Here is a 26,262-nt window from a genome sequence, read left to right on the forward strand (position 1 = left end):
CAAGCAAACGCTAAATCAGCTAAACTTGCACACATGAAAGGCAGAGCAGGTTAGGATTCTTTTGAAATAATAATTGGTTGTGGACTAGCTTTTCCTGTAATTAATACCTGACAGTACATTAAAAATGAAATAGAATTGCCCTTTAAAACGAACTGTAGACTCCGCCCACACAGCCCGCCTCTGGTAGACGCCGGACTAACGAACCAGCGAACCCGACCATTGGCCGACGGATTGTGAGACACCCAGAGAGCCAGAGATCTCGGGAGTGTATGAAGCTGACTATCAAGTTCAGGCTCTCTTCGCCACGTAAAGTCAGTCTACGTTAGATCATGATGAGTACATCAGAGTCTTTGGATCGTATGGAAGTGTGTGAAAGCCTCTTAACATGGGTAAGTAATCGAGTTATAGTTGTTTTTCCGCTGACAGACGGTTCTCCGGCGCCCCGGCGACGCTAGCTAGGCTAATGGTAGCTCGATGAGCTAACGGGAGTAACGTTAGCTGGCTAGAGGAAAATGACTCGCCTCACAGTGGTTACGTATGCAGGCCAGCTGTTTGCTGTGTTTAGCTGCTGATGTGTTGCTTGCTAGCCGCCAGCACACCACATACCATGGCATAACTATTGATTTTTGATTCATGAGCTGTGTAATCGGGCTTTTACCTAACGTTATTTGAGCCTTCGTTTACTAAATCCCTACCGAATGCTGAACCAAACCGCATTGGCCTTGTTATGATTTAAAGCTTCTTTTGGTCAAGCCTTTTTTTTTCTTTTCTTATGGAACAAGGATAAACGCTCGGCGTCTGCTTTGGGGTTAAATTCCTGTCATCATTGTTCAGTGTAGCGTATTATTATGTTCGCCTTTCTTCCTCATTCCTTCTTCTGAATAAAATGTTAATGCCAAATAACTTCTTGGGACTGGATTTTTAACCAGACATTACCACATATCGTTGATGCTCAGAGGCTGAAAACAGGGATTTAAGCTAAAGGCGTCGGACTGTAGAGTCACGTGCTGCAGACTGGTATATGTTTACATTGTTCAATGAGGTCTCCCAACTCTGGGTTTCTAGAAAAGGGATAACACGTTGTACTTGGAAAGCTGTCACATCCTCATTTATTATGGTATGACGTGACGATTGCTGATGTTAAACCAGTGATCTTAAGGTTAATAAAGTGCCACTCAGACATGTGACTGGATGGCATGATATGAAAACTCTGCATGGATAACTTACATGTTGTCACAATACTCTAGTGGTAGAAATGTCAGAATTGTATAATGGAAACATCCATCTGGTGCTGGTTATATTGGAGCCGAGTTCGTGCACGCTACCCTGCTTCTCTAATGTCAGCATATCTGCACACAAGCTGGTTTCTGAGCAGGTTCACTTGGGTGACCTGGAGGTTGTTGTGTGATACTTGAAGCCATAAAACATCCAGCGATTCCAGAAACTTCACTGAAGACGTGTCAAGAAGAGCAGTAGATGAACCCACAGATTAGTTTTACACACATAGCATAAAACAATTGATTCCCCTTTGCGAAAAGACCAGGTAAACCTTTGTCATAGTGATAATGGATCTGGCAAACATTCCTCACATACCTTACATGCCTATTAACAGTGAAGATGCATCACTGACTAATCAGGACTAAAACGAGACAAGTGTTACTGGTTTAGATTAGTGCAGCATTAAGATCAAGCCTAGCTGATTTTCATGGATGTTGTTTGTGAATTACATTTGCAAGTACTATTTAATGACTTTGAAAATACTAGATTTGTTTGGAGAAACACTATTTACCTTCCCAGCTTTCTAGTTCAAAGTCTATAATATCCAATTGTGTTTGCATGAAGAGCAATGCAGGCAATTGTCCTTTGAATTCACGGTGAGCCATTCAGCTTCATGTATCCTGCCTGCTGAATGGTCCGCCTTGCAAGCGCCCACAGCTAAAACAAGTGGAATATTTCCAGGAGTGAGAACACATGTGATTATCACCCACTGCGTGCTACATGTGAGAGTGTGTAGCTTTGGTCATTATCCAGACTGTTAATGAAAAATTAACTAGATATTTAGTATATATTGATATTTCTCAACTCATACTTTACATATAAAGGGTTGCACATGACTGGAAAATACATATCATGTTCTTTTCTGCATGTACTTTTACTGTTACTCTATGAAATTACTGGATGTTTAAAAAAGAATTAATGAATAAAAGCCACAGGATTGAAGGTTCTTGTTGTTTTTCATTAATTTGCCCTTGGGAAGGTTGGGTATCACAGCAGGTAGAGCAGATCATCTACTAACTGGAAGGTTGGTGGTTCGATCCTTTTTGCTCCAGTCTGCGTGGCAGAGTGTCTTTGGGAAAGATACTGAACCCAGAGTTATTCTTAATGCATGTATCAGAGTGTCAATGTGCAGCACTTAGATATAGAGAGAAGTTATTGTGTGAATGAGGCCAGAATGCTCGAGTAGAAAGTGCTATATGAGAATCAGCCATTTACGATTAAATCTGAGAAAACACAAAGGTGATGGTTAGTCTGGTGTAGTTAACAGTGTTGTGATTTAGGGTTTCAATGCGCTGCAGATTTGAAAAAGGCTAATCCGGCCTCTTAATACGTGATCGCTTACATTCTAAACTTTATTTAGTCGTGCATACATTCTCCACAGCTGAGCATGTCCTGACCCAGCTGTTTCTGCAAACTTTTAGGTGTGGATTTCCTGTTGGGTCTCAGTCCACCCCATGTGTTACCACCAACTTATGTACCACAGCTGACATTTATAATAACATGATTGTTTATTGTTTTTGGTTGTATAGCTGAGTTTTTACTTTTCACTATACGCTCATTTCCAGAAGTACATATGAAACCAAGTTTACGTGTTGCAGTGGCTTATGAAACACATCTCGATGAAGCATTGTTTTGGTTCAGTGACCCTTTATGGTCTATACTGTCAGTCAATGTGTTCTTATTAATGCAAGAAATTATCTGTGATGGCCGAAAGTGTTTGTGGTAAACCAGGTAGTCTTTTAATACACTGCTGACTCGTGAGCTGAACATGAGCAAAATTAGAACCTCCAAATACCTCAGTTTACACGATACTTTTTTCATAACTACAGTTTGTATCAGTTAATGAGCTAGTAAACGTGTCGCTTTTGCCTATAATTTGGTTTCTTTTAACGCAGAGAAAAATCCAAGTGAACTCCAAGCGAACCAAAATGCATCACTACAAACCACATGAGAATTTTCACTCCGCTTATTGGCCAGATGGGTCTGCGGCAGGAGCAATAAAAGTAAACTACAGCAAGAAGGTGCTGTGTTCTGGACATTTGGAGAACATGGAAAATTTCTGGGGGTTTTTCACGGCTAATTGCTAGCCCATACAGACCTTTGCACATCTATAAACAAACTGCTCTGTAGTTCATTTGGAGCCACACTGAGACCAACATCTTCAAAGGGTCTCAAATTGGTTGTTTTTGTCCACACCTGCATGCGATTATTGTGTTCACAATCTATAAAAGTGAACCGCACCAAGGGGGAAAACAAACCAGAGTTCGATTTAAACATAGGTTAGGGACTATAGTGGATATCTAGAAGGTATGTTTGGACCGCTTGCCGCTTGCCCAGTGTGTAGTAAAATGAGTTTCAACTTAAAGAATTAACTTAAAAACTCTAACAGTAGTGGAATCGAGATTGTGCAGGTGTTGTAGGTACTGGTACATGTTCACATTTATGTTTAAACTGTTTAAGGGAAGTTGCCTTGAGCAGGACAAAAGGGTAGCCGTTGAAGCAGATTTTCATAAAAATCCAGGGTATGCAGACGGTACTATTCCAGTAGATGCTGAAGTGGTTGTTGGCCTTGTTTTGCTCTCTGGTAAGTGCTTCAAGGCTTCTTGATTAGTATAATCGTAACAAGCTGAATGGAAGGTGATCCTGATAATCAAGAGGACATTTATTAGCCTAGTTTTGCTCTCTGATGAGTGCTTCAGGGTTCCACGATTAGTTTAATTAAAATAAGCTGATTGGAAGATGAGCTGATGATGTCATCCAGAGGACATTTAGTAGCCTAGCACTGTCTCAAAAGTTGAAATTGCATCTGAAATCAATAAAGTTTGAATTAGGCTTCTTAATATTTTACACTGGGGCTCATATTCTGTTTCTCCTTAGTCGAGGCAACTCAAAGGTCTATCACCGAAGTTTTCTTTCCAAGACAGTATTTACCAAAGCATAGTAAATACTAACTATATTTATTCCTCTGTAACTACCGATTGCATGTATTTAGCTGTTGATTCACATAAACGTGGAGACTATAAAGAGGATGGATATAAAATTAAATCATGTTTTTTTTATATTCAATGGTGTAATCCAGCATATTGGCGATAAACATTAGGTTTGATTGAAGGCTGATTGGCCTTTTGTGACTGATGTAATTGCTGGGTTAATTGTTTTTAGATTTGTGCCTGATCAACATTCACGACACCAAATGTGACATAATTAACTAATCTCTAAAGGCATTTTAATGAGGATAAGTGTACTGAAGAGAATGATACTTGGCTCATTCATGGAAAACGTGACTGCACAATGTCCTACACCTGCACATAAAGCAACCCACCTGCACTGGTCAGCTTTGGCTTTTAGTAGAAATCACATGAGCATACATTCCTTTCCGATGCTTTGTTATATAGTGTTACTTTATGTATTGCGCTGGTTTGGACAGTGGGACATACAGCTAAAGCTGTCAAGCTCACATTACCATGAAAGCCACTATTGTTTAGAAAGAATAGTGTAGGATCCTTTTCAAGCTACAGCCACACGAAAATGAAAGGAAAATTTTATCAGTCAGCAGAGTGGAAAAGTAGCTGATTGATTTAAGATGACTTGAGGTAATACAGTAAATCAAGCACAAAAGCATATTGCGTGTCAGGGGCCTTGAATTCATTTCTTTTGTACAACTCTCACAGCGTGTTGTCAGCTGAGGACTGCCCAGCATACTGTCACATTTGTTAGTGGTCAGTGTGTTTTTTGCAGGGCTGGCTCATCCTTTATTTTCTTTCCTTGTCTGCCTTTCCTGCAAAAGGAAACGATGCAGACCAAATATTGCTGTTGTGCAGTACCAAGTTCATAACAATAGGGATCCATGCAGCCGTTTCTACTACTCAGTTCCTCTTAACTCAGTGGCTGTTCAAAAGAAAAGGGATTTGTGTTGTGGTTGTGCTCGTATTTTAGTAACATATTTTTAATACTGTCTAAAAAAGAACACATTTAAAAGCTACAGTTTCATGAATTTATTGCTACTTTAGCGAATGTTTTAAGAGGCAAGTCTTGCTATTATCGTCTGTCCCAGTTGCATCAAATATAGGAAGTTAGTAAGTAACTGTATCCTGTACTTTAAAGCTGGCAAAAGAGTTTAAGTGAGCTGGTAGATCGAGTGAAAACTGTGGGTGTAATCAGGTGAAGTTTCTCTGCCTTTTCCCCAGTAATTGGTGTTACATAATCACGACTATTGTTTAGGTTCTCTTTTGTGTTGGCTCCTGGCCAGTGTCTGGCTTTCGGTTCTTGCTGCATAGGACTATTTGACAAATTGATTGATAAAGTTTTGCAGCTAATTGGCCCCCCAATGTAATTACAGTGCAAAAAAAAAAAAAAAGACAAGCGGAAAAGACTCCAAATTTGCATCTAAATTGTAGCGTTACCTTTCATGTCCAGCCTAAATACAACTGTAGTCTAAAAGCTTTCCTTGTAGATAGATGTTACTGCAGTGTCATGGTGCCCTCATACCACACGAGCTGTGTCCTTCTAAGGTGTACAGTGTCAAGTGTCTTCTTGTTTACTAATCTGGTTCTTTCCTAATGATGAAATAGTGCTGTTAGTTGCTTTTCTGTGACATAACACACTTCCCATGGTCCCAGACTTAAATTGTTAACTTAAAATATAAATAGATGTAAAACTTTTAAAAAATAGTTAGAAATCGAATTAGTTTAGTACAGTAAATTCATCCATCCATCCATCCATTTTCTTCCACTTATCAATAAGTATGTGTGTGTGTGTGTGTGTGTGGGTGGGTGTGTGTGTAGTACAGTGAATTCACTTTTCATTTTCAATCTTGTTTAAAAAAAAAAAGATAAAACACTCAGTTTTAAATAAATGTTAAAACTCGGTAGTGACAGCAAACACTTGCAAAAGTCTTGGTCCACTCAGTCTCTCAGACTTGCAGTGAGATAAACATGTATTCGGTTCAGTTTCAACCCCGGCATAACAAAGCAGGGTGGGAAAACATACTAGACATTAATCAAAATGATGACACTCACAGACACAAGCAGGTAGAACTGGGAAAAATTGTTGGAGTCTTTTTGGTACCTCTGTGTCAACTGAGAACGTTCAGTTTGTTATGTCACTCACAGAAAAATAGATTGACGCAAGAAACAAACCTCACTAACCTGTGTCGTTGTTGATGAGCAAAATATTTGGACAGTTGGTTGGCTTTTACTTTTAATAGAGGTCTTGCATTATGTATATACTATACTATATAATAGAAAGTGAGAGAGACAGAATGATGTACAAACAGAATTTTAACTATGTTTTTCTTTCTGTTTGACGTTTCCAATCATTCCTTTTCTTAGTGTCTCTTCTTCCTTTGGCACTTGTAAAGTTGGCATGCAGACTGATATCACTTCTTTCTGGGCAACAGACTTTCTGCCTGAGGGGTATGCTACAGAAAAATATGAAGGGTAGGAAGAGAAGACGTGTGAAATAGTTAGAAGGGACATAATGAAATAATGATATAATAGAAATTGAGCAGTGATGACAAGTAAAGTGCAAGAGCAATAAGTGTGAGTTCTTGTTAGTACTGTGGATGATTGAGAGCTATTAAAAGACACCATTATAAAATTTGCAGTGCTTGCAGTGGATCTGCTCAGTGGACAGCAGATAAGTGTGTGATGATACTGGCCAGCATACAGCTGTGACAGTATGATTCTGAGCAAGGGATTCCCTAAAATAGGGCGTTTAATCTTGTAATAGGTTTTTCTAGTGTTTCAAATATGTTATACTGTTTTCAACACACTGGTTACTCCTGTATAATTGTATAGTTTAGTTCTGTAACCAGCACTTTGTTTACTTATTTCAGATCCAGACATTTGGAGTAGAGGCTCCATGCAAGACTGTAGAAGACCTGACAAGTGGTGTTGTCATGGCACAAGTTCTACAGAAAATGTAAGTAGTTACTGTTAATGTTTGTGTAGAAAGAAAATGCAATGTTTCTAATCAGTTTTTGATTAATTTTATTACATCATTGTAAAGTTTAGGTAAACAAATACAGTTGAATCTCTATAAAATTATATTAAATCCATAGTCCACAAATGAATAAAAAAAAACAGTCATTTCATTTGGTTTGCTTTTTTTTTTCTTTTTCTTTTTTTTTTTACCAAAGCCCACTTTGCATTGTTTTGTTTTTTTGTCTGTGTGTCTGAAATTTCTAGAGATGTAGTGTATTTTAGTGATGCTTGGATTAGTAGAATCAAGCCAGACGTCGGAGACAACTGGAGGTTAAAGGTAAACATCACTTACTCTTGATTTCAGTAATAGCAAAGTGTGCATGACATGGGCTTTGTCAAACTGGTCTCTTCTTTTTATTAGTATTTGTTGATTAAACCTGAATTTTACTAATAATATACGTTTTTCTCTTTTACAGATCAGCAATCTAAAGAAAATCTTAAAAGGCATCCTAGACTATATCCAGGAGGTAAGAGTATTTACATTACTATAATGATTTTAAAATGAACTTTCAGTACTTTACATCCAGACATTCTTGTAGAGGAGAAGCGATTGTCTGCTCGACCCCAGTCAGCTTAAGTCATCACAAGTCATAATAATCCAGTTGTTCTTGAGGTTTCTGATGTGATTTTATTGTTTAAAATTTACTGTTTTATTGGCTGTGATACAACTACCGATTGCTAGGTTGCTAACACGTTGCCACAGTTGTCTGTAGTTTTTTCGCGTTTATTTTTCAGGTTATCTACCATGCTGTACTAGCTGAGGGGTAGTATAACTTCATAAAGTGTGATACCTATTGGAAATGGAGACCATTCGACTTGAAAGTAAAAGTTGTGCCCTTTGAAACGTGTTGGCTGCAGCGCTGAGGCACAACTTTTACTTTGTAAAAAGACCTTCATTATTTCTGGTTTGTTTCACACTTTTGACAGTTTAACAGCTCGAAGAGTAGCTGGCAAGAGTTTGTAGACAAGTCCATCACTTCCAATCAAACTATAACCGCAACAATATAGTAGTGACCAAAACAATCACAAGGCGGTATTGCCATTTGGTTGAGGAATACACATTTTTCCCTCGCGACAGGTTACACAGGCCTGTGTGCCTGGGACTCTAGCAATCCTTTTTACCAGCAACTACAGTCAACTTCCAGCAATGACTTGCAACTGGTTAGTGAATACTATTTCTTTCACTCATCTGGTTGCCAGATGGACTAAACCCCAATACACTGTTTATGTGTGTATGTAATATATAAAATACTTTTAAAAATTCAGATGTACAACTCACTTTTTAAAATTGTTCATAATATTGTGCGCCACCCCCCAGAACACACAACCAGAGCTTTGAGCTCACAGCTCGAGGGGACTGTGAAGTTCCTAGAAGGAACTCTGCTTTATTCCAATCTGCCTTTTTGTTTAAAGCTGTTAGGAAGTGGAATAAGCTCATTGAACTACTGTTTATTCTTTCTCATCTGATGTCAAAAGGGGGATTCTCTTTTATCCTCTAGATGTATTTGTGTTTATGTGCGACAGTAATTGTTATATGGGATTTGGTGCTGTGTTACAGTCTGTGTTTTATTGAAGTAACTACCAGTTGAATTTGTGTTAGGATCATTTTTTCCTTGTTACGTGATTTTGTGTATTTGTGTTTGTTGCTTGATCTCCCCAGTGACTGTGGATAGAAATTACCTAGTAACTGATGTAAATCTGGTACAATGCATCTCTTCTCTTAGGAGATTAATGTTCTTGTGCATTGCCCCTGATAAAGAAATACAAACCAGTACAATGTATAGTCCTTACATATTTCATCCCTGTCTCTAGGTCTTAGGCCAGGATATTAATGACTTCCCACTACCTGATGTTAATCTTATTGGAGAACACTCTGATGCAGCCGAGCTTGGAAGGATGTTACAACTTATATTGGGCTGCGCTGTCACCTGTGAACAGAAACAAGGTGAATATTGGATTTAAGAGGCCAATGTTCTGTGTTGTCTCCCTGCTTTACCCACTGATTCAGAAAGTTATGTACTACTTTATACTTACTTACTCATAATTTTGGTTTTCTCTGTAATCCCTAGAATACATCAAAACCATAATGGTGATGGAAGAATCGGTGCAGCATGTTGTCATGACTGCCATCCAAGAGGTACCTTGTTATCTATTTTAGACCTTTAAAAAGTGTTATGTGCATATAATAACTGATAAATGAAAGTAAGAATCTCTGATTCTTGCTTTTTAGTGATCAACAGCTAACTGGTCACATTTTTATGGATAAAAAGCCAATGGTTACTGGTACTGTTAATTACTGGTACTGTTAATTATAAATTTTAAACCTATTCGATTCAGGAATGATACTGATGACAAATAGTAATATTGATACCAACTTATCAATAAAACTAATGGTATCCATCGCTAGTGTTGTTTGCACTTCTAACCATTTTTGTTTGTTTCTGTAGCTGATGACTAAAGAGACTCCAGCTACGGGAGGAAATGACTCATATGTGGATCTGGACAGACAGGTATGTAGATTTCAAGCTTTCACAAAATCCTATGCAGTCCTGTGGAAAAACTAAGTATACCACATGATTCATGAACTTTTAGAACAATCTTTAATAAAAGTAACTTGAAGTAAGAATTTTCTGTATCACTATCAGTTTCTCACATTGTTGTGAAGGATTTTTGGACCACTCTTCTTTTCAACATTGCTTTGGTTCAGTGAGGTTTGTGGGCCTTTGATTATGCAAGGCTCTCTTAAAGTTCCAATACAGCATTTCACTCAGGTTGAGATCTAGACTTTGACTCCGTCATTGCAACAGTGTGATCGTTACTTTTTCAGCTATTCTGTTGTAAATTTGCTGCTGTGCTTGGGATAATAGGTCTGTTGGATGACCCAATTTTGGCCATGCAGTCAGACAGATGGCCTCACATTTGACTCTACAATACTTTGGTATACAGATCAGTTCATGATCCACTCAACTACTATAAGGTGCCTCATACCATCTGTCAGCCATATCCTGTGGCTGACAGATGGTAGGAGGTGGGCTGATACGCTGTATTTGGTTTTTGCTGTGCATTGTTACCAAACATCTCCGCTTTGGTCTCGTCTGTCATCTGTCCAAAGATCTGCTCTGTTCCAGAGCTCTTGTGCTTTGCTCAGATGTAGCTTTGCAAACCTAAGCCTTGTTTCCATGTTCTTTTTGGGGGGCAAAAAAAGTCCTGGCAACCCTTCGAAACTATCAATACTTGTATACTTGTTCAGTCTTTATCTATGAACTTTTTCTCATAAACCTGTTAGAGCCAAGAACGGCATAGGCTTGAACAAAGTTGTGAGGGTAGCCAGCAAAATAATAGTTTTCCCACAGACTACTCCCTGCTGTATATGAGCAGCAGGTAGTGTGAAAGGCCTGAGCTATTGTGCTGAGCCAGATTCATCCCCTTCACAGAGAATTTGAACCACTTCCTTCAGGCTGCAGATGGAGAACAACACGAGTAAGATGTAATAGGATCAAAACTTTTTTTATTACCTGTGCAACAGCGTTCTTTAGTTTTATGTCTCAGTTTTATTTACCTTGTGGATTTTTGTTTGTTTTTTGGGAGGGATTTTTTTTGGAGGATTATGTCTTATGACTTTGTGTACTTTAATGTTTTATGGTTGTTGTGTGTAGTTTTACTGCTTTTATATTGTTCATGTGGATGATTTCAGAGTCTTTCTATAAACCTCCTTCTATAAAGTTTGCTATTAGATTAGATTGAACTAAAAATTGTTTTGTTTTTTTTGTCTTTTGTTTTTTTTTTGATCAGTGAATCGACTGATTAGCAGCACCTGACTGCTACTTACCCTCTTAATTTATATGAAAATAGTAAGGATGTACTTCATTTTTCACAGGTCTGCATAGAATTGTTTTCTTTTTTTTATTAAGTGTACCTCATAAAACATTTTGAGGAGCAGCAGTTCTTGATTTATGCTTAATCTGTTTTCAGCTGAAGAAGACAGTTGAGGAGCTGAATGATGCTTTGGCTACCAAGGAAGAGATTGCCCAGAGGTGTCGCGAGCTTGACTTGCAGGTTGGTTTTGTATCAGTAACGCCCAGTGGTTTTAGGCTCTTCACGGCTAGCACCGTGTACATTTACTCTGCCACTACACCCCACTGCAAGCTATTAAAATAAGGTTGTGAACAACTTGGCAACTTTTTATTCTTACTTTTTCTGCTCTAACTCATTTGTTACATAAGTGTTATACTTCATAATATAGTTTACAGATATTTTTAGTTACACTTTAAAAGCAGCTCCATTTTTGGATTGATGTCATCAAAATTGTTGATTCAGTTGCTACTGATTGGCATGTCCCATAGTTCCTTATTTAATAATTTCCTTGCCAAATTGGCAAACCGACCCACCAGCCCAAAATCTTCACTGTAAATGAAAGACTGAGATGCTTTTTTCTGTTAATTGCAGTTGTTGCCAAAAAGTGGAGCTGTAATTTAAAGGGATACTTGCTCTCCACTTGTGTTGAATCAGTTTCCTCTTATCTTTCCTTTTTACTCTTTCAATACTGTTTGCCTTGGTTTAAAGGCTCTCCATGCCCAAGAGGAGCGTGATAGACTGAGGTTAGACTTTAATGAGCTAGAAGAGAGGGTAAATCTAAACTTTATTTTCTTTGTTTCTTTCTTATGTTCATGGTGTGTGATTTTCTTTAGCCTGCTTGCAACAGGTTCCCCTTTTCCAAATTCTGTGTGCATGTATGTGTACACATTTGTGCACAAGCATTTGTGCAACTGTACACATTGTCCTGTTGGAGCACACCAGGCACAACTGCAGTTTGGTCTGGCTGTGTCAGATGTGGCTTTCGTTTACCTTGGTGTGTCCCATGCTTTTCCACAGCAATAGTAGAAAGCGAGGGAAATAGGCTAACATTTGAATTCAGAAATGAGTCACTTCTCGGAAGAATGCATTCATAACTGTTTAAACATATGCAGTCTTCAGATTTTTATTTTATTTTTTTCTGTTGCATGACTCTGACCAGCAAGCAGTCAGCAAAATTATTAAGCCTGTACCTGAAGGCACTTGGTATGTTTTGAGGAACCTGTGTCCTGGTTTCGGAATTAATTGCAGCTGATTTCCACCCTGTTTCCTGCTTTTTGAGCTGTCTGGTTCGCATCTTTGATGTGATACAGTTTTGTTGCCGTAAGGGAATTTTCACAATGCTGCAAGTTCCCCTGCTTCACATTCACAACAGTCTTCGTAGAAATATTCCACATGGAAGTGTTACGCTTTTTAGAAGAGAGAGTGAGTCACACCATACTTGTTTAAAATACATTTTTAAATAAAATAAAAAAGAGAAAATAGATTCACTAGATAGATAGATAACTTTACTAAAGTCCCAGAAGGATTCAATTATTTTCCAGTGTTTTAAGGCATTTTTATAGACTTGATCCTGGCAAATTATTAAAACCCCTTCCTTATTGACTGATTTTTATTCATTTTTTTAAAGAAGGTTTTTTATTTTCTCTCAACAAATTATATCAATATAGCTAATTTTTACTGTTTTACATTAAAATGCAGCAGCACCTAGCTTTTGCTTTGCTTTGCCCATCACACTGAGAAAACACCAACCATGTAGCCCTCTCTGCCATGTTGGAGTTCATTGATTTGCCTTATTAAGGTGTGTTTGGTGTGTGCTTGTTAAACTAATGGACTGGATGCTGTAAAGGAAACAAGCAAATTAAAGTAGCTTACCTACATTTTGAAAGTTATAAATCCTCTCTAACTTGTTTCCCTTCTGCATCTCTTCTTTTCATGTGTTTAAAATCCCTTCAATCGATCATTTTCCACACCTTTTGTGTTCCTGTTAATCCTTCTTTTCTCCACGCTGTCCCATTGTCACCTTTTCTTATCCCATTTCTCTCATTTCACTCGTGACTTCATGTATCCCATTCTTTGGCCTCTTCTTCAACACTTCCCTTTCTCCAGGTGGCAGCCCTGCAAGAGGAGAAGAGCAGTTTGCTAGCAGAAAACCAGGTCTTAATGGAGAGACTTAACCAGTCTGACTCCATAGAGGATATAAACAGCCCTGCTGGACGCAGACATCTTCAGCTGCAGACGCAACTGGAGCAGCTACAGGAAGAAACCTTCAGGTCTCGATTTGCATGAAACGTGGAAAGGAATTTCAACAAGTCAGGGTTGAATTGATTAATGCCAAAAATCTGCAGGCTCAATGACACATGTTTCTAATTCCCTCTAGGTTGGAGGCAGCAAAAGATGATTACCGGATCCGTTGTGAGGAGCTGGAAAAAGAACTTTTGGATGTGAAGTCCCAGAATGAAGACCTTACATCACTGGCTGATGAGGCCCAGTCTCTAAAAGATGAGATCGATGTCCTCAGGTATTGTGAGGATGCAAAACTAACCCATAACATATTAACATTATTCAGTTAAAACAAACTAAAAAACAAATATGATTTGTTGTTTGTAGTAATTCTAGTTAAGGTGCTGTGAAGCACAAGTTTTAATTTTAGCATTCATTCATTATTAGATGTATTGGCCTAAAGACAGAAAATAAAAGAGCCAAGAAAACATTATGGCTTAAAAACCTTTTAGCTTTACAGCTTGTTATCTGTCCATAAACTAAACTTTAACTAATCCAGTGTGGAGATCAGTAGGATCAGTGGGACAGTGGTGAAAATAAAACTGCTTGTTTTTTTAATAATAATAATAATAACTTTATTTATAAAGCGCTTTCAGACAAAGTGCTGTACAGCTATTTGAAAAAGTATTTTTCCTCGCAGGCACTCATCTGACAAGGTGTCAAAACTGGAGGGCACTGTGGAACACTACAAGAAGAAACTGGAGGACATGGGGCTGCTCAGAAGACAAGTACAGTCTCACACACACACACACAGCAACTTTAATACAGCTTTTATTCTCATGAGTGCTACTTGACTTTTTTTTTAACACTGTAGTTCTTGAAAATGTGTAAGTCAGATTGTGAAACATGACTTTCAGTCTAAAAAAATCTATGTCCGTATTTTCCAGAACAAGCTAATGGAAGAGAAAAACACAGCTTTAATGCAGACTAATGTTGGCTTAGAGGAAGAGCTACGAAAGGCGAATGCTGCCAAAGCCCAGTTGGAGACATACAAGAGACAGGTACCTGTTCCTAAATAAATAAGTTTTACATTTTCCCAGGCTTAGTACTGTAATCCAATCCTGTTTTACAGTTTTCATGCTTGTGTAATCATTTTTTTTAGAGATCAGGTCTTCTCTTGAACTGTCATCTCTCTTCACAGGTGGTTGAACTTCAGAACAGACTGTCAGAGGAGTCTAAAAAGGCGGACAAGATGGAGTTTGAGTATAAACGCCTCAAAGAGAAAGTCGATTCTTTACAAAAAGAAAAAGACGTACGTATATTTAATGTGACTAAAAATTAAAATACAAAAGAATTACTTTAATTTTTTGTTTGTTTTGTTTTTATGAAATATGCCACTTTACTGTTCTTTCAGACCAGTTTTTCTTTTTAGATGAAATCAAATTTGTTACAGCTAGAAAAGCCAAACTTTGTAACTTAGCATGAGAGGAAATTTTGACCAAAGGCTCTGGATAACTGGTACTTATGCCCAGCTGTCTGGAAAGTATTTTACTAATATTTTACTGGAAATGTTTTACTACTAAGCACACTGATGTTGATTCCAGATCCTGCACTTCTTCTGTTTGACCTTCTGTCTCGCTCGTTCACACGTTTGACTGTCTGTCTCTTTATAGCGTATGCGAAGTGAGAGAGATTCATTGAAGGAAACTATTGAGGAGCTACACTGTGTTCAAGCTCAAGAGGGACAGCTCACATCAGGTGAAGAAATGTCTTTGTCCTGAAATATAATAGGTGGATCTTCACCTCTTATAAGCTTAATGTATGCAGGATGCGGAATTCTTGCTCATCTTATTTACAACTAATATCTGCATTTAAAGGTTTATTCCCACTGGGTAGCAACGATGGTTCTGATTCACTGGCAGCTGAGATCACCACTCCAGAGATGCGGTATGTGTGTGTATATATGTTTTTAACCATATGTTTTTGCACCGGTTTGATTATTTTAAATGAAAGAGAAGAATATGATGGATAGATCCAATAATGATATTAGATCATCCTATAAGTTGGTTTGTAAAATAAAAAAGAACAAAAAACTAATAATTGAGTAACAAATACAACAGCAAACTATGCAAAAAGAATATAACTAACGCTCTGGTACTGTCATATAAAATAAATTAGCTTTTTAAGGCTTGATTCCTAAATTTTGGATAGTAAAGTATGTCTCTAGTGTAATTTATTTTACAACCAGATAGTTTCAAGCCCGCTTCAAGGCTTTCTCTGCTGTTTTAAGGTGGATGAGTTTAGCTTAGAAACCCTGTAGAGCGTTATGTAATAATTGAGTGTGAGTTACATCAGACTGCCAACAGCTTTCCAGGACAGCTGGATTTTCTGTTGGCTGGATAATATGCTTACATTTTTATTCAGTACTTGTGAACCCAGGAAAAATGTGGATTTGTACAAATCTTCTAAAAGCTACTTTCAGGGAGAGGGAAGGTTAACCCCATCCAGGCAGTTCATTTACTGTAAAGGTAAATGATGAAAACATGTTGTTTTGTGAAGATGTTACTAATGACTTTTCGTGCCAGTTTATGTCTTTTGGTTGACTTTTCAGTATCAACATGCTGCTTTTATAAGAGGCACCTGTTGCCTGTTAATTTGATCTGAACTGTAAAACAGTGTGAGTCGCACTCACAGCTGAAAATTCAGTCCCTCAGCCAACCACACCTCACCTGAAAGTCGTAATCAGTACCTGTAATCAGTATTGAATTGTTTGGAAACAGTCAGTTCTTCAGTTGAAATGGATTCGTGTGCCATGCCCTGAAAACAGGACTTGACACAAAGCTTCCTACCCATCCTGCTGTTTTGGTGATTGGCTGAATGTAAGGCTCTCAGGTGCTTTATTTTCATTTGGCTGTCCGTCACACTAGAGCCCAAGGCAAGGCCGACCTCAAGATTGATCTCCTGCTGTATTAAATACAGGGTATATCCAACAAAATTTGTGTAGATAACATTTTTGACTCAAGTGTGGAATTTGTCAGATTTAACCCACTACTGTAACACTGTCAGGAGCACTAAAACCGAGCAAGCCATAGGTATAATTCATTAAGCAGACAGTGTTGTAACAAGGTGATTCACTACGTGATTAGTTATGCTGAAGTGAATATCTCACTTACACTCACTACTTGACCTGAGCTTGCTTGTGTATATGATTCTGTGCACAGGAGTACACCATTTCAAAGTGAGCCCTCTTCCTGTTGTGGTTGAGGTTTCCCTTTCTGCACGTTGTGCCCTATAATAACATGAGGTGATAAAAAAATAAATAATATAAAATATTGTAAATTTTAAGTCCATCATTTAGGTTAATATTCTGAAGCATTTTTGAGACTGTGGTATAAAACAAGTATGGTTGTTATTTGAGTTTAACGCTCTTGGTGCTTCTGTGTTTCTAGAGAACACGTGATTCGTCTTCAGCATGAAAACAAGATGCTGAAACTGGCTCAGGAGGGATCAGACAATGAGAAGATCGCACTGTTGCAGAGTCTACTCGAGGATGCCAACAGGAGAAAAAATGAACTGGAGACAGAGAACAGGTTGGCATCGAGCACAAAGACATAGCTTATTGGTATTAACAGGAAATCACCTATTACTGAACCCCAGTGTCTCACTGATATAGAATCTGAGAAGAGCAAACAATAATATTGTTCTTCCTTTTGGTCTGTTCATATTAATATTGAGCCACATTTTCACTTGTATGCTGGAACATGGGTCACTCTCGCCTTTACTTCTCCACACAGATGTTCTTGTCTTTGTTGTACTTCAGTGAATGACTTATCAGCTAAAAATCTGCTTCTAATATTGGATCTACAAAGGTTTATTTTGCAGTTTGGTCATTGATTTGTTGAAAATAACAAGACTGTTGTGAAACTCTGTATTTGTTACCTAGGTTGATAAATCAGCGCTTGATGGAGGAACAGAGTCAGGTAGAGGAGCTACAGAAGAATCTTCAAGAACAGGGTTCAAAAGCAGATGATGTAAGTAAATGCTTGTACTCATGTACTCGTACTGTACTGTGTGTAATTCCAGCACCAGTTTACTGGTGGCAGTAAACACAGAAAGCAATCAAACTACACTTCAGAGAGTGCAGTGCTCTGTTTCTACTGAAGGCTTAAGGTCATGGAAAGTCATGTGCAATAGTGAAAAAGGCAACAAAAGATTTTTCCACAACATCAGCCTTTTTGATTGTTGTGCTTAAACATTAACAACTTCTAACAGCTTTTGCATTCCCCTTTCTGCGCATATGTCATTTTATTTATTTATTTTATTGATATACTTTATCTATAATTATTTCTGCTGTAGCATTAGACACACTAGCTTTCTTGGGACAACGTCTAGCCGTTAAAGACAGGTGTTTGAGGCTTGATTGCGACAGTGAATGAGATTAATACAAGCTCCTCAGCAACTCTGATTTTTCTCCATCATATTAACACATTTGCCTGCCGCCTCATCTCTGACGCTAAATGTTTTCATGGCCCTCCTCTCTGTTCCTTGTCTCTTCCAAACTAGTTCCTAGTATGGGACAACAGATTTTTAAGAAAATGGGATTTGGAGCATCTCCCAGGAAGGTTGATGTGAGGAAGAGAGTTTACGTGCATGTTTAACTTTGTCTTTACTACCTGATTAACACTGATCTAAAACTTGTTTTCTTTTGTGGGGTTTCTGGTTTAATTTCTTGTCCGTCAATGTAGATCTTAGATCTCAGTATCAGCCTCATCTTTCCTTTCACTCAATATCACGAGAACAGTTAAGTGTCAGTGTTACACATCCAGTGCAGTGTATAAAATCATGCAAACAGAAAGAAGAGAATGGAAAACTATTTCCCTCAAATAACATTGAAAGTACAGATGCGAACATTTATGTGAGAATCAAGGATGTGAAACCGTCAGATTATTATATGTCACATCTGGCACCTCTTTTTAATTTTTGCCATTTTGTTCTTTTTATTATTGTTATTTTCAAACTGTTCTCCACTGTCAGACTATAGTAAGTATATCTTTGTGATTTCAGCAAGTTGCAGCTTTTAGACTTTTCAGTTCTGGTTTTTGCATAGCTTTTTAAAACATTTTTATATTGACCAAAATGTGTAACCAAATGTAGCATTTACACTTTAGAGTAAAGTAGTAGCAAGTCGCAAATATTCTCTGTTCTTGTGAGTAGTTTTAAATCCCCACCCCTGATAGAAACCCCAAAGTCCTCGTCTTCTCCTCTAGCTTCCCTGTAGGAATCAGAGCATGTAATCTTTCAGTCCTCTGAAAATTAGTTTTGTCTATACTGGCTGCACGTCGCCTTGCACCTTGATGTCAAATTGGGGACTGGTGCTGATTCAAAATGTAAAGAAATTAGGTTCCTGCTTTAATTGTACATTCTCAGTATCATCAAAACTTTGACTATACTGAAGGTCTCTTCATCTCTTCATCTTTCCACATCTTGGATCATGATCTTTTCCAAAAACAGTTCAACGTACAGGACTGATTGATTCTTGATACCACGATTTCTAACACGTTTGCCCGTTTTTTGTTTTGTTTTTTCTTTTTCTTCCAGTCTTCTATTTTGAAGAAGAAATATGAGGAGCACATGTGAGTGGTTGTCTGAGCTGTGTTTTAACTTGATTCGCCCATGTCGCTTAATTCTGCATTTCATATTGTGAGCTACCGGATATAAGGTGCGATATTCTTTTTCTTAGGGAAAAAGTACAAGAGCTGAATAATGAGCTGCTGAAGAAAAATGCCTTCATTGATGAAATGGAGCCGAAATACAACACCAGCAGTGAGTTTATGGTGATATCTGAATATGCAAAGCGCACTGACATTTAAAACATTTTGTGTGTAATGTTGCTGTACAGGTAACTCTTCATGCACTGACATTAAAATGTATGAGTCAGTTTAAAGGAAATCTAAACTAAGATGCTGTTTCCCCTCTCAGTCCAACGAGTGGAGGAGCTGGAGGAGGCCTTGAAGAAAAAGGATGAAGACATGAAACAGATGGAGGAGCGATACAAGAAATACCTCGAAAAGGCCAAGAGTGTGAGTACATGTTTACTAGCAAAGGGTCCATAAATGAATAGTCTTCTGTAAGGCGGGCTGTATGGGACACAAAAACCCCCCAAACATAACCTGAATTTGTCTTTCACAGGTGATCCGAACGCTGGACCCTAAACAGAACCAAGGTTCAGGTCCTGAAGTCCAAGCCCTGAAAAACCAGCTGCAGGAGAAGGAGAGGATGTTGCATTCACTGGAGGTAATCAATCCTCTAGTTGGGAATTAGGGTGCCTGAAAAAAGGGCCTGGCAAAATAAGTAATAGATAGACTCACGTGCCAATATTTGCTTTAGAAACATCCTCCACTCTTTAAGGTTAATTTTGCCTTCATGTTTGCTCCAAACAGAAAGAAATGGACAAGACAAAGAGCCAAAGAGATCACGAGGAGAAACTGATTGTGTCAGCCTGGTACAATATGGTAAGGAGGACTTATACAGGCGATTGGTCTTCTTTTTAAAATGCACTGTGGCACATACAGCTGAGATTTGTGGCCAAGCAAGTAATAATAGCCAGTCATAATACACATAATACTGTCAGGAAGTAATTCGTAACTGAACAAAGTATCTGTTAAAGCATTGAAAACCAAACAATGTTATAATAGGAGCTTTTTTAAAATGTTGCTTATGTTTTCTGCTGTAGATAACAGATATAATACATTTCTCTAACACAGAGGGTAAACACCCCTTTTTGTGTTTGCCCAAGAAAATCACCACTAGATGGCAGCACAGACTATTCAATAACTTCAACGGATGTTTGCTCATTGTATATCTGATCAGTTGCTTGTATTATTGTTCATGAGCTGCTAAATCAGCACTAATGTTGAATGTCAGCTAATTTAATTTACTATACCTCAGGCTTGGTGGACTAACTAGCAGATAATCTAATGACTGCCTTAATATGTGTGTTAAGTCTGTGCTCCTTCTTGAGGGTTGTCTTTGACTTGGAGTGTTGCTCATTTGTAGTGACTTTCAAATGGGGCCTTAAGCTTTCTTCCTCTGTTTCTTTTACCAGGGTATGTCTCTGCAGAAGAAGGCTGCTGAAGATCGACTTGCCAACACTGGCTCTGGTCAGTCTTTCCTGGCCCGGCAGAGACAAGCCACCAGCACACGGCGCCAGTATCCCGGCCACGCCCAGTCAGCTACCGCCAGGTAGATGGCAGTAGGGCACAAAATGCTGCAGCCAGCTATTTTACAAATCCCCCGAACAATGTGCCTATTTTGAGGCATTCTATTTTCATTCATTTCTATTGGAAGTAAATGTTTTCCTGCATTTCCTGCCGATTGATTTTCTTTTTTTTCCTTCTTGATCAGATCCATGAGGTAGAGATGCCAAGAAAGGTTGCCCCAAAACTTGCACCTTTTTTTTTCTCCTCCCCCTAAGCGTATTATACCTTGACGCCCATGATGCAAGACTTCTACTTTTTATCTGGCCTCAGCATATTTAATAGGTTCTGACCAATCACACCAAACATCCTTTCTTCCTCCCTCTCTACCACTGACCTTCTTGAACCTTTGCTATGTAGTAAACTTGTGCCATGCAGGTAATCCAGACCGCAAGGCTCAGAACAATCACGTGTCCTTGTCAAGTTACTGTAATTTTTGATAAGAGGAACCGCTCTACCTGCTCATGCAGTATTTATGCACATCTCTACCTGTAGTAACATTTTCAAGTTCAGCTTGTTTTTTGCAATGGACTCGAGCGCTTTTCTGTCTTGCGTCATCTATTGTAACTCTTTATGATGTAGCTTTAAGGAGGTAAAAGCAACTTTTAGTTTAATGTGTTGGTGTTTCATTTCACAGTCTCGACCAGCAAATACATTGAAGCATAGGATTATGTAATGTCTCGTGGAAATCTTTGATTTGCTTGCTAAATGTTCTAACTGATTTAATTGAGTGATTTCAAATAGGATGATTGTTGATTGCATGATTGTTGGTAATGGTGCAGCAATAATTGTGAATGGTAGCTTTTTTTGTCCCCAAGAAAAAAAAAAGACTTCTTTAGGTTTTGAAATTGTTCCAGGTGGTGCAATTTAGGACTTGATAGATTTCCTGTGCTAGTGTACATACTGGTGTAAATTAGTTTGGTATCTAAGAGAACAAGGAGCCACCAGCATTTACAGAGTTGTCAGACAACACCTTATGTGCCATAGTGTTTGATATAAATGTCTGTACCTTGGTAATCTGTCAGGTTTACCTTCCCCCTAATATGACATGACAAAAAAATGTATTCCCAGAACGTTTAGCCGTGAGATGGTTAGAGAGGTTTAGACCCGAGGACTGTCTGTTGAAAGAGATTTAGTTTCTGGATCATCTGCAGAGTGGACATGAAGACCTGTTCAGTGTCACACATCAGAGTGGACTGTTCCATATCACTTTCTATAATCAGCTCATTGCTGTCACAGTAAAAAGCACTTTTTTTTCCCAGGTTTGTTAAAGGGTGTTCAAAATGCACACTACATACAGGTATATAACGTTAAATGGGAGTCTTGAATAGGGTATGCTTTTCTCAACATGTGTTTAACCGATTGTTTGTTCCGTTGTCTTTACATTGTCCAGTTTTAACGCATATCAGGAATCATAACTTACTAACCTTGAAATAATTTTGCTTGGTGCCTGTTAGATCAGGGGCAGATTGTTGATTTTAGGATTAAAGCCCTGCCATCTGACCATTACTTCTTTTCTTTTTTTCCCCCCCTCCCTCAACAGCAATGTCCCTGCATGACTGGCACACCAATGACCTGCCCGAGCCTTGTGTAGCCTGGCCTGTCCTTTATGTGGCCTACACTGACCCCGGCTGGGCTAGGCTGCGGCACGCGTGCATGAACTACCTGCCTGTTTGCATGACTTTGCATTGACTCAAGTCTGCGAATAACCAGCCCACTAGCAGCAGCGCGAGCACTAACAACCCTCTGCGGTGTCACGCATTATAACCTCCAGACAAGCCCGGGGAGGAACGGGATTGGAAAAGAAAACCTTCGCTCTCCTTTCCCCTGTTAATTTTTCCACCATTCTGACTCCTTTCCTCACATCCCGATGTGCTTTGTTACATTCCCTCCTCCTCCCCTCTTGTAGCCTTCATAAACATGCTGCTTATTTGCTTTCACACTGCATCAAGTCTGTTACACCTGTGTTACAAACACCCAGGAAAAAGGAGTGGAGTAACTCAGTTATCTGTCAGTCAAGTTATGGGTTTAAATAGGCCTGTTCTCCAGTGTTTATGTCTAACTTGATGTTGTCTGGCTGCTTAGGGATACCTCAATGACATATTCCTGCATAATCTGTTTATTTGTGTGGCTCAAGGATTGGGGTAATATTTGAGAGGTATAACCTGCAAATCAGTCCGCATAACAAAAAAGGACTCCATTCTGTTTTTAACTTCTACAGTAAGTATTTTTTATGAAAGCCCTGAACATGTTGCTAGATTGCATCTTAAAAGTGCTTTTACCTCAAGTATTGAATGCAACCAGTTTTGGACTAAAGGCAACGATGCTGCCCAAAAAGTGTTTGCAGAGATATAAATATAAAGTGTTTAAATGAAAGACATTGTTACAGATGTGTTTTGAAAAGCAGTAAAAGCCCCCATTAAGCCTGCTTGCAGTTTTTTGTTATGTTTTGTTTTGTAAAACGCACATCTACACAGTGTTTCTGATATTAGCCAAATTTCAGTTGATTGCTAATTGATTAATAATTTTTCTTAGGAGCAAATAACCTGTGCCCTACCTTACCTCGGTGTATTTTACCTTGCATTTGACCTGCCTTTGAAAACTACTGGTAATATGGACATGAAAGCATTAGCTCATGCAGGCTAATGTGCTGTCTATTTACTTAAAGTAAAATCGGTTCATCGTACTAAAAGGAAAATGGTCTCCAATGGTCCTGCTGACCATAGACTCCTTCAACACATATATTTATATTTATTTTTTTTAAAGCCCTTAACATCAGACAGTTGAGAGGCGTCCTGCATTTGGACACTTACTATTTAAACAAGTTACAGTATTAGTAATGGGGAAACACTGATGTTACTGTGAGTAATATTGTACATTTTATGTAGCTTCTTTAAATAAATGTCATTTTTTCCCCCTAAAGATTATGAAACTATTGAAAAGCGGGGACTCAAGGTTATATGTATGTCAAAGGTATGACTGCATACATTAATTTAAATAAGAGGGATGGTTGCATCATCCAATTTAGTGCCTTTTTTAATTTGTTATATGAAAACATTAATTTGGTCCTTTCCTCTTGGTAACAATAGATCTTACGCACACATTAATTTTGTTATTTGGGGAAAAAATGTTAAATATGGATTTTAACTTCATAAATGATTATGTTGGGCTTAATGTGGGCTTTTCTTCTCTGTTTTTAATCTATTTTACTTCTATTTGATATGTTACATAAGCTTAAATGGTTCATGGTGTGCATTTTTTTTTTTTTTTTTTTTTTTTTTTTATCTTAACAGCTTATTCTTTTGCTGCTTGTACAGCAGTGTTAAACTTTTAGTAGTAGTATTATAGCACCACTCATATTGTTACAGTGGATGTAATATATCCATAGAGATCATTTAAATACTTGTCTTATGCAACAAAACAAAGATAAGGTTTGTGAACAAGGGTGTTTAGAAAAGTGCAAAGTTATATGTACCTCCGGTTTCTTAAGTAGGAGAATTACTTAGAAATCATTTTATTTAAAAAGTTTTTTTTTCATTTGCTTTAACCAACGAATCACTCTTTATTTTTAATTCAATAATTTACTTCAGCCCTAAAAATGGTCATGTTTTTTATTCACTGCAAAGACCGGTGGGTTTTTTTGGTTTTGTTTTTCTTTCTTTTTTGTGGGAAGAGAGGTTCATTAGCTCTTGAGGATGGATGTTTAACTGCATTAAAATGTTATCTCTGCAAGTCATGTTTGTTTTCCAAAACTGAGTAGTGGATGAATATTTTCAAGTATGAAGTCAGTAGCAAAGTACAGCGGTGTCTTGTCCCAGAGTTTTTTCGAAACCATTAGCCTGTGACCTCTGCAGTTTCAGCTGTAAATGTTATTCCGTAGAACTCTTAACCGTCCATCCCCATACGCTGGTAAGAAATCTGTATATAATGGAACACATCCACATTGTGGTTGACCTGTTGAGATTTATATCAGGGATTTGAGGAAACCTTTTTTTTTATTTTTAAATCTCCCTTAAGAAAAAGCACAATGTCTTAACCCCTTTTATCCCAGTGAAATCAGCTCCTGTGTTTTGTTGCTCTTATTTGCATCTGTATGTTCTTTAATAATACATCAAATCGGCTAGTTTGGACTACTTTCAGACCTCGTCAATGCCACTTTATCGTCAGTACAAACATAAAGGTGGCATTATTACCTAATGCTGGGGTTATTACTCATTGCTTTCTAATTAACAGAACTCTAATTGAGAAAGGCAGTGATCCTACAAAACTCTGTCCTAATGTGGTGCATTTTTCTTTTAAAATGTGCTTAAGCTGAAATGACTACCCAGTATTCTCCATTGTTAGCTGGCTGCCCATCTACAGTGGAGGCCAGTCAAACTGTATTAGAAAGAAAATATGAACAGGGAGCTGTTAACAAGTCCGAATCATAACGTGCAGTGTTTGCTGTAGTGTTTTTTTTGTTTGTTTGTTTTTTAACTCGGTGAAAAAGAAAAAAAATCATATTGAAGTAGCAAATAACCTTCCATTTGCCAAGTTTTATATAGCTTGTATACAAACACACTGTACATAAGTATGTGACGGTGACTTGGGAAGCGTGTGGACATTTTAAGAATGAGGAATATAGAAATTGTGTCTACTTCGATGGATTTCATATAGCACCTGTCCAATGAGGGCTTACTGATGAAAACGTGCTTCCTACACTGCTAAAATGACATTGTAAATAAAGCTTGTATAAAACTGGCTGCTGGGCTCTTCTGATTTTTGCATCATTTTCTTTTGTTATCACCTAAAAACACACATTTCCATTACTTGCTGTTAAAATTTAATCTCATTAAATAAATAAAAATGTGTATTTCTACAATGTTTTCATCAGTCTATATGTAAGAGGCCATAAATGTCATTGCCTTATTAATCTCTTTACAACAAACCTTTTTTCATTAGGTCATGAGACAAATTCTGATGATTGTCTCTTAAAAATGGCTTTTAAATCCAGGATGTTTGTGATTCTTTTGTCCCTAACCTGCAAAATGCTTTGTAAGTGTGCTTTCGATATTATTGCACTTTGTCTAGTCCATCACCCCATCTTTGTTCTTCAAAGTCACTCAAACCAGAAGGGGTAATGTTGAGTTTTGATGCTGTCTGCTTGTCTTATAAACTGAATCTGCTCACTCATACTCAACCCAGCCTGGGAAACAAAGCAACAGATGCCCCTTGAGGCCACAGACACCCTGTATCAGTGCCCCATTCTTCATTTCTGAGATCTTCTTTTTCTCGCTCTAACCTCAGCCTCCGGGTTCTTCCTCGTGACACGTCAAGGCAGAAGTCCAGAGTCAATATAAATACACTTCTCTGGTTACTCACTTCTCACGCTGACAGTATGATTGAAAGGAGGAGAGGTCGTCGTTGCAGACCACAATTTTTCTTTTTCACCTCTCAGACAATGTTTCTGAAGATTATCCTCTTGCATATACTTAACGTTACATTAGGGCAACACTGTGATCTTTAATGACGTTTTGTTGTCACGACTAGGATGAACTGGGACTTGGTGCCATAAGTTGGTTCACATGGTAAACATATTTTTTTCTAATACTTTGATTTAGCCTACAATCTTAAAAAAAATAATCCTATCAGCCCTAGGCCTTTTCTATAAGAAAGCGTGCATGGCTGTA

At 38.1% G+C, this 26,262-nt stretch overlaps 1 protein-coding gene across 3 annotated transcripts; it reads left to right on the forward strand.

Annotated features, from left to right (window-relative positions):
- Nucleotides 1-212: 212 nt before the first annotated feature.
- hook3 (hook microtubule-tethering protein 3) lies at nt 213-25,334 on the forward strand. Of its 3 annotated transcripts, none has more exons than XM_031758824.2 (24): nt 213-389; nt 7,115-7,200; nt 7,467-7,539; nt 7,679-7,729; nt 9,075-9,207; nt 9,332-9,399; nt 9,710-9,772; nt 11,235-11,318; nt 13,224-13,387; nt 13,495-13,635; nt 14,038-14,125; nt 14,285-14,398; nt 14,539-14,649; nt 15,011-15,095; nt 15,215-15,284; nt 16,787-16,927; nt 17,281-17,368; nt 18,936-18,970; nt 19,078-19,160; nt 19,317-19,417; nt 19,527-19,631; nt 19,778-19,849; nt 20,443-20,579; nt 22,137-25,334. In XM_031758824.2, exons 1-24 carry the CDS (start codon nt 330-332, stop codon nt 22,150-22,152), a joined length of 2,169 nt encoding a protein of 722 aa, XP_031614684.1. In that variant the 5' UTR covers nt 213-329; the 3' UTR covers nt 22,153-25,334. The 3 variants fall into 3 exon arrangements, with proteins under 3 accessions (XP_031614684.1, XP_031614685.1, XP_031614686.1); XM_031758825.2 differs by lacking the exon at nt 22,137-25,334 and adding an exon at nt 20,742-20,999; XM_031758826.2 differs by lacking the exon at nt 22,137-25,334 and having other exon boundaries at nt 20,443-20,735.
- Nucleotides 25,335-26,262: the final 928 nt, after the last annotated feature.

This window comes from Oreochromis aureus, linkage group 7, assembly GCF_013358895.1.
Source record: "Oreochromis aureus strain Israel breed Guangdong linkage group 7, ZZ_aureus, whole genome shotgun sequence".
In the NCBI taxonomy this organism is placed as follows: domain Eukaryota; kingdom Metazoa; phylum Chordata; class Actinopteri; order Cichliformes; family Cichlidae; genus Oreochromis; species Oreochromis aureus.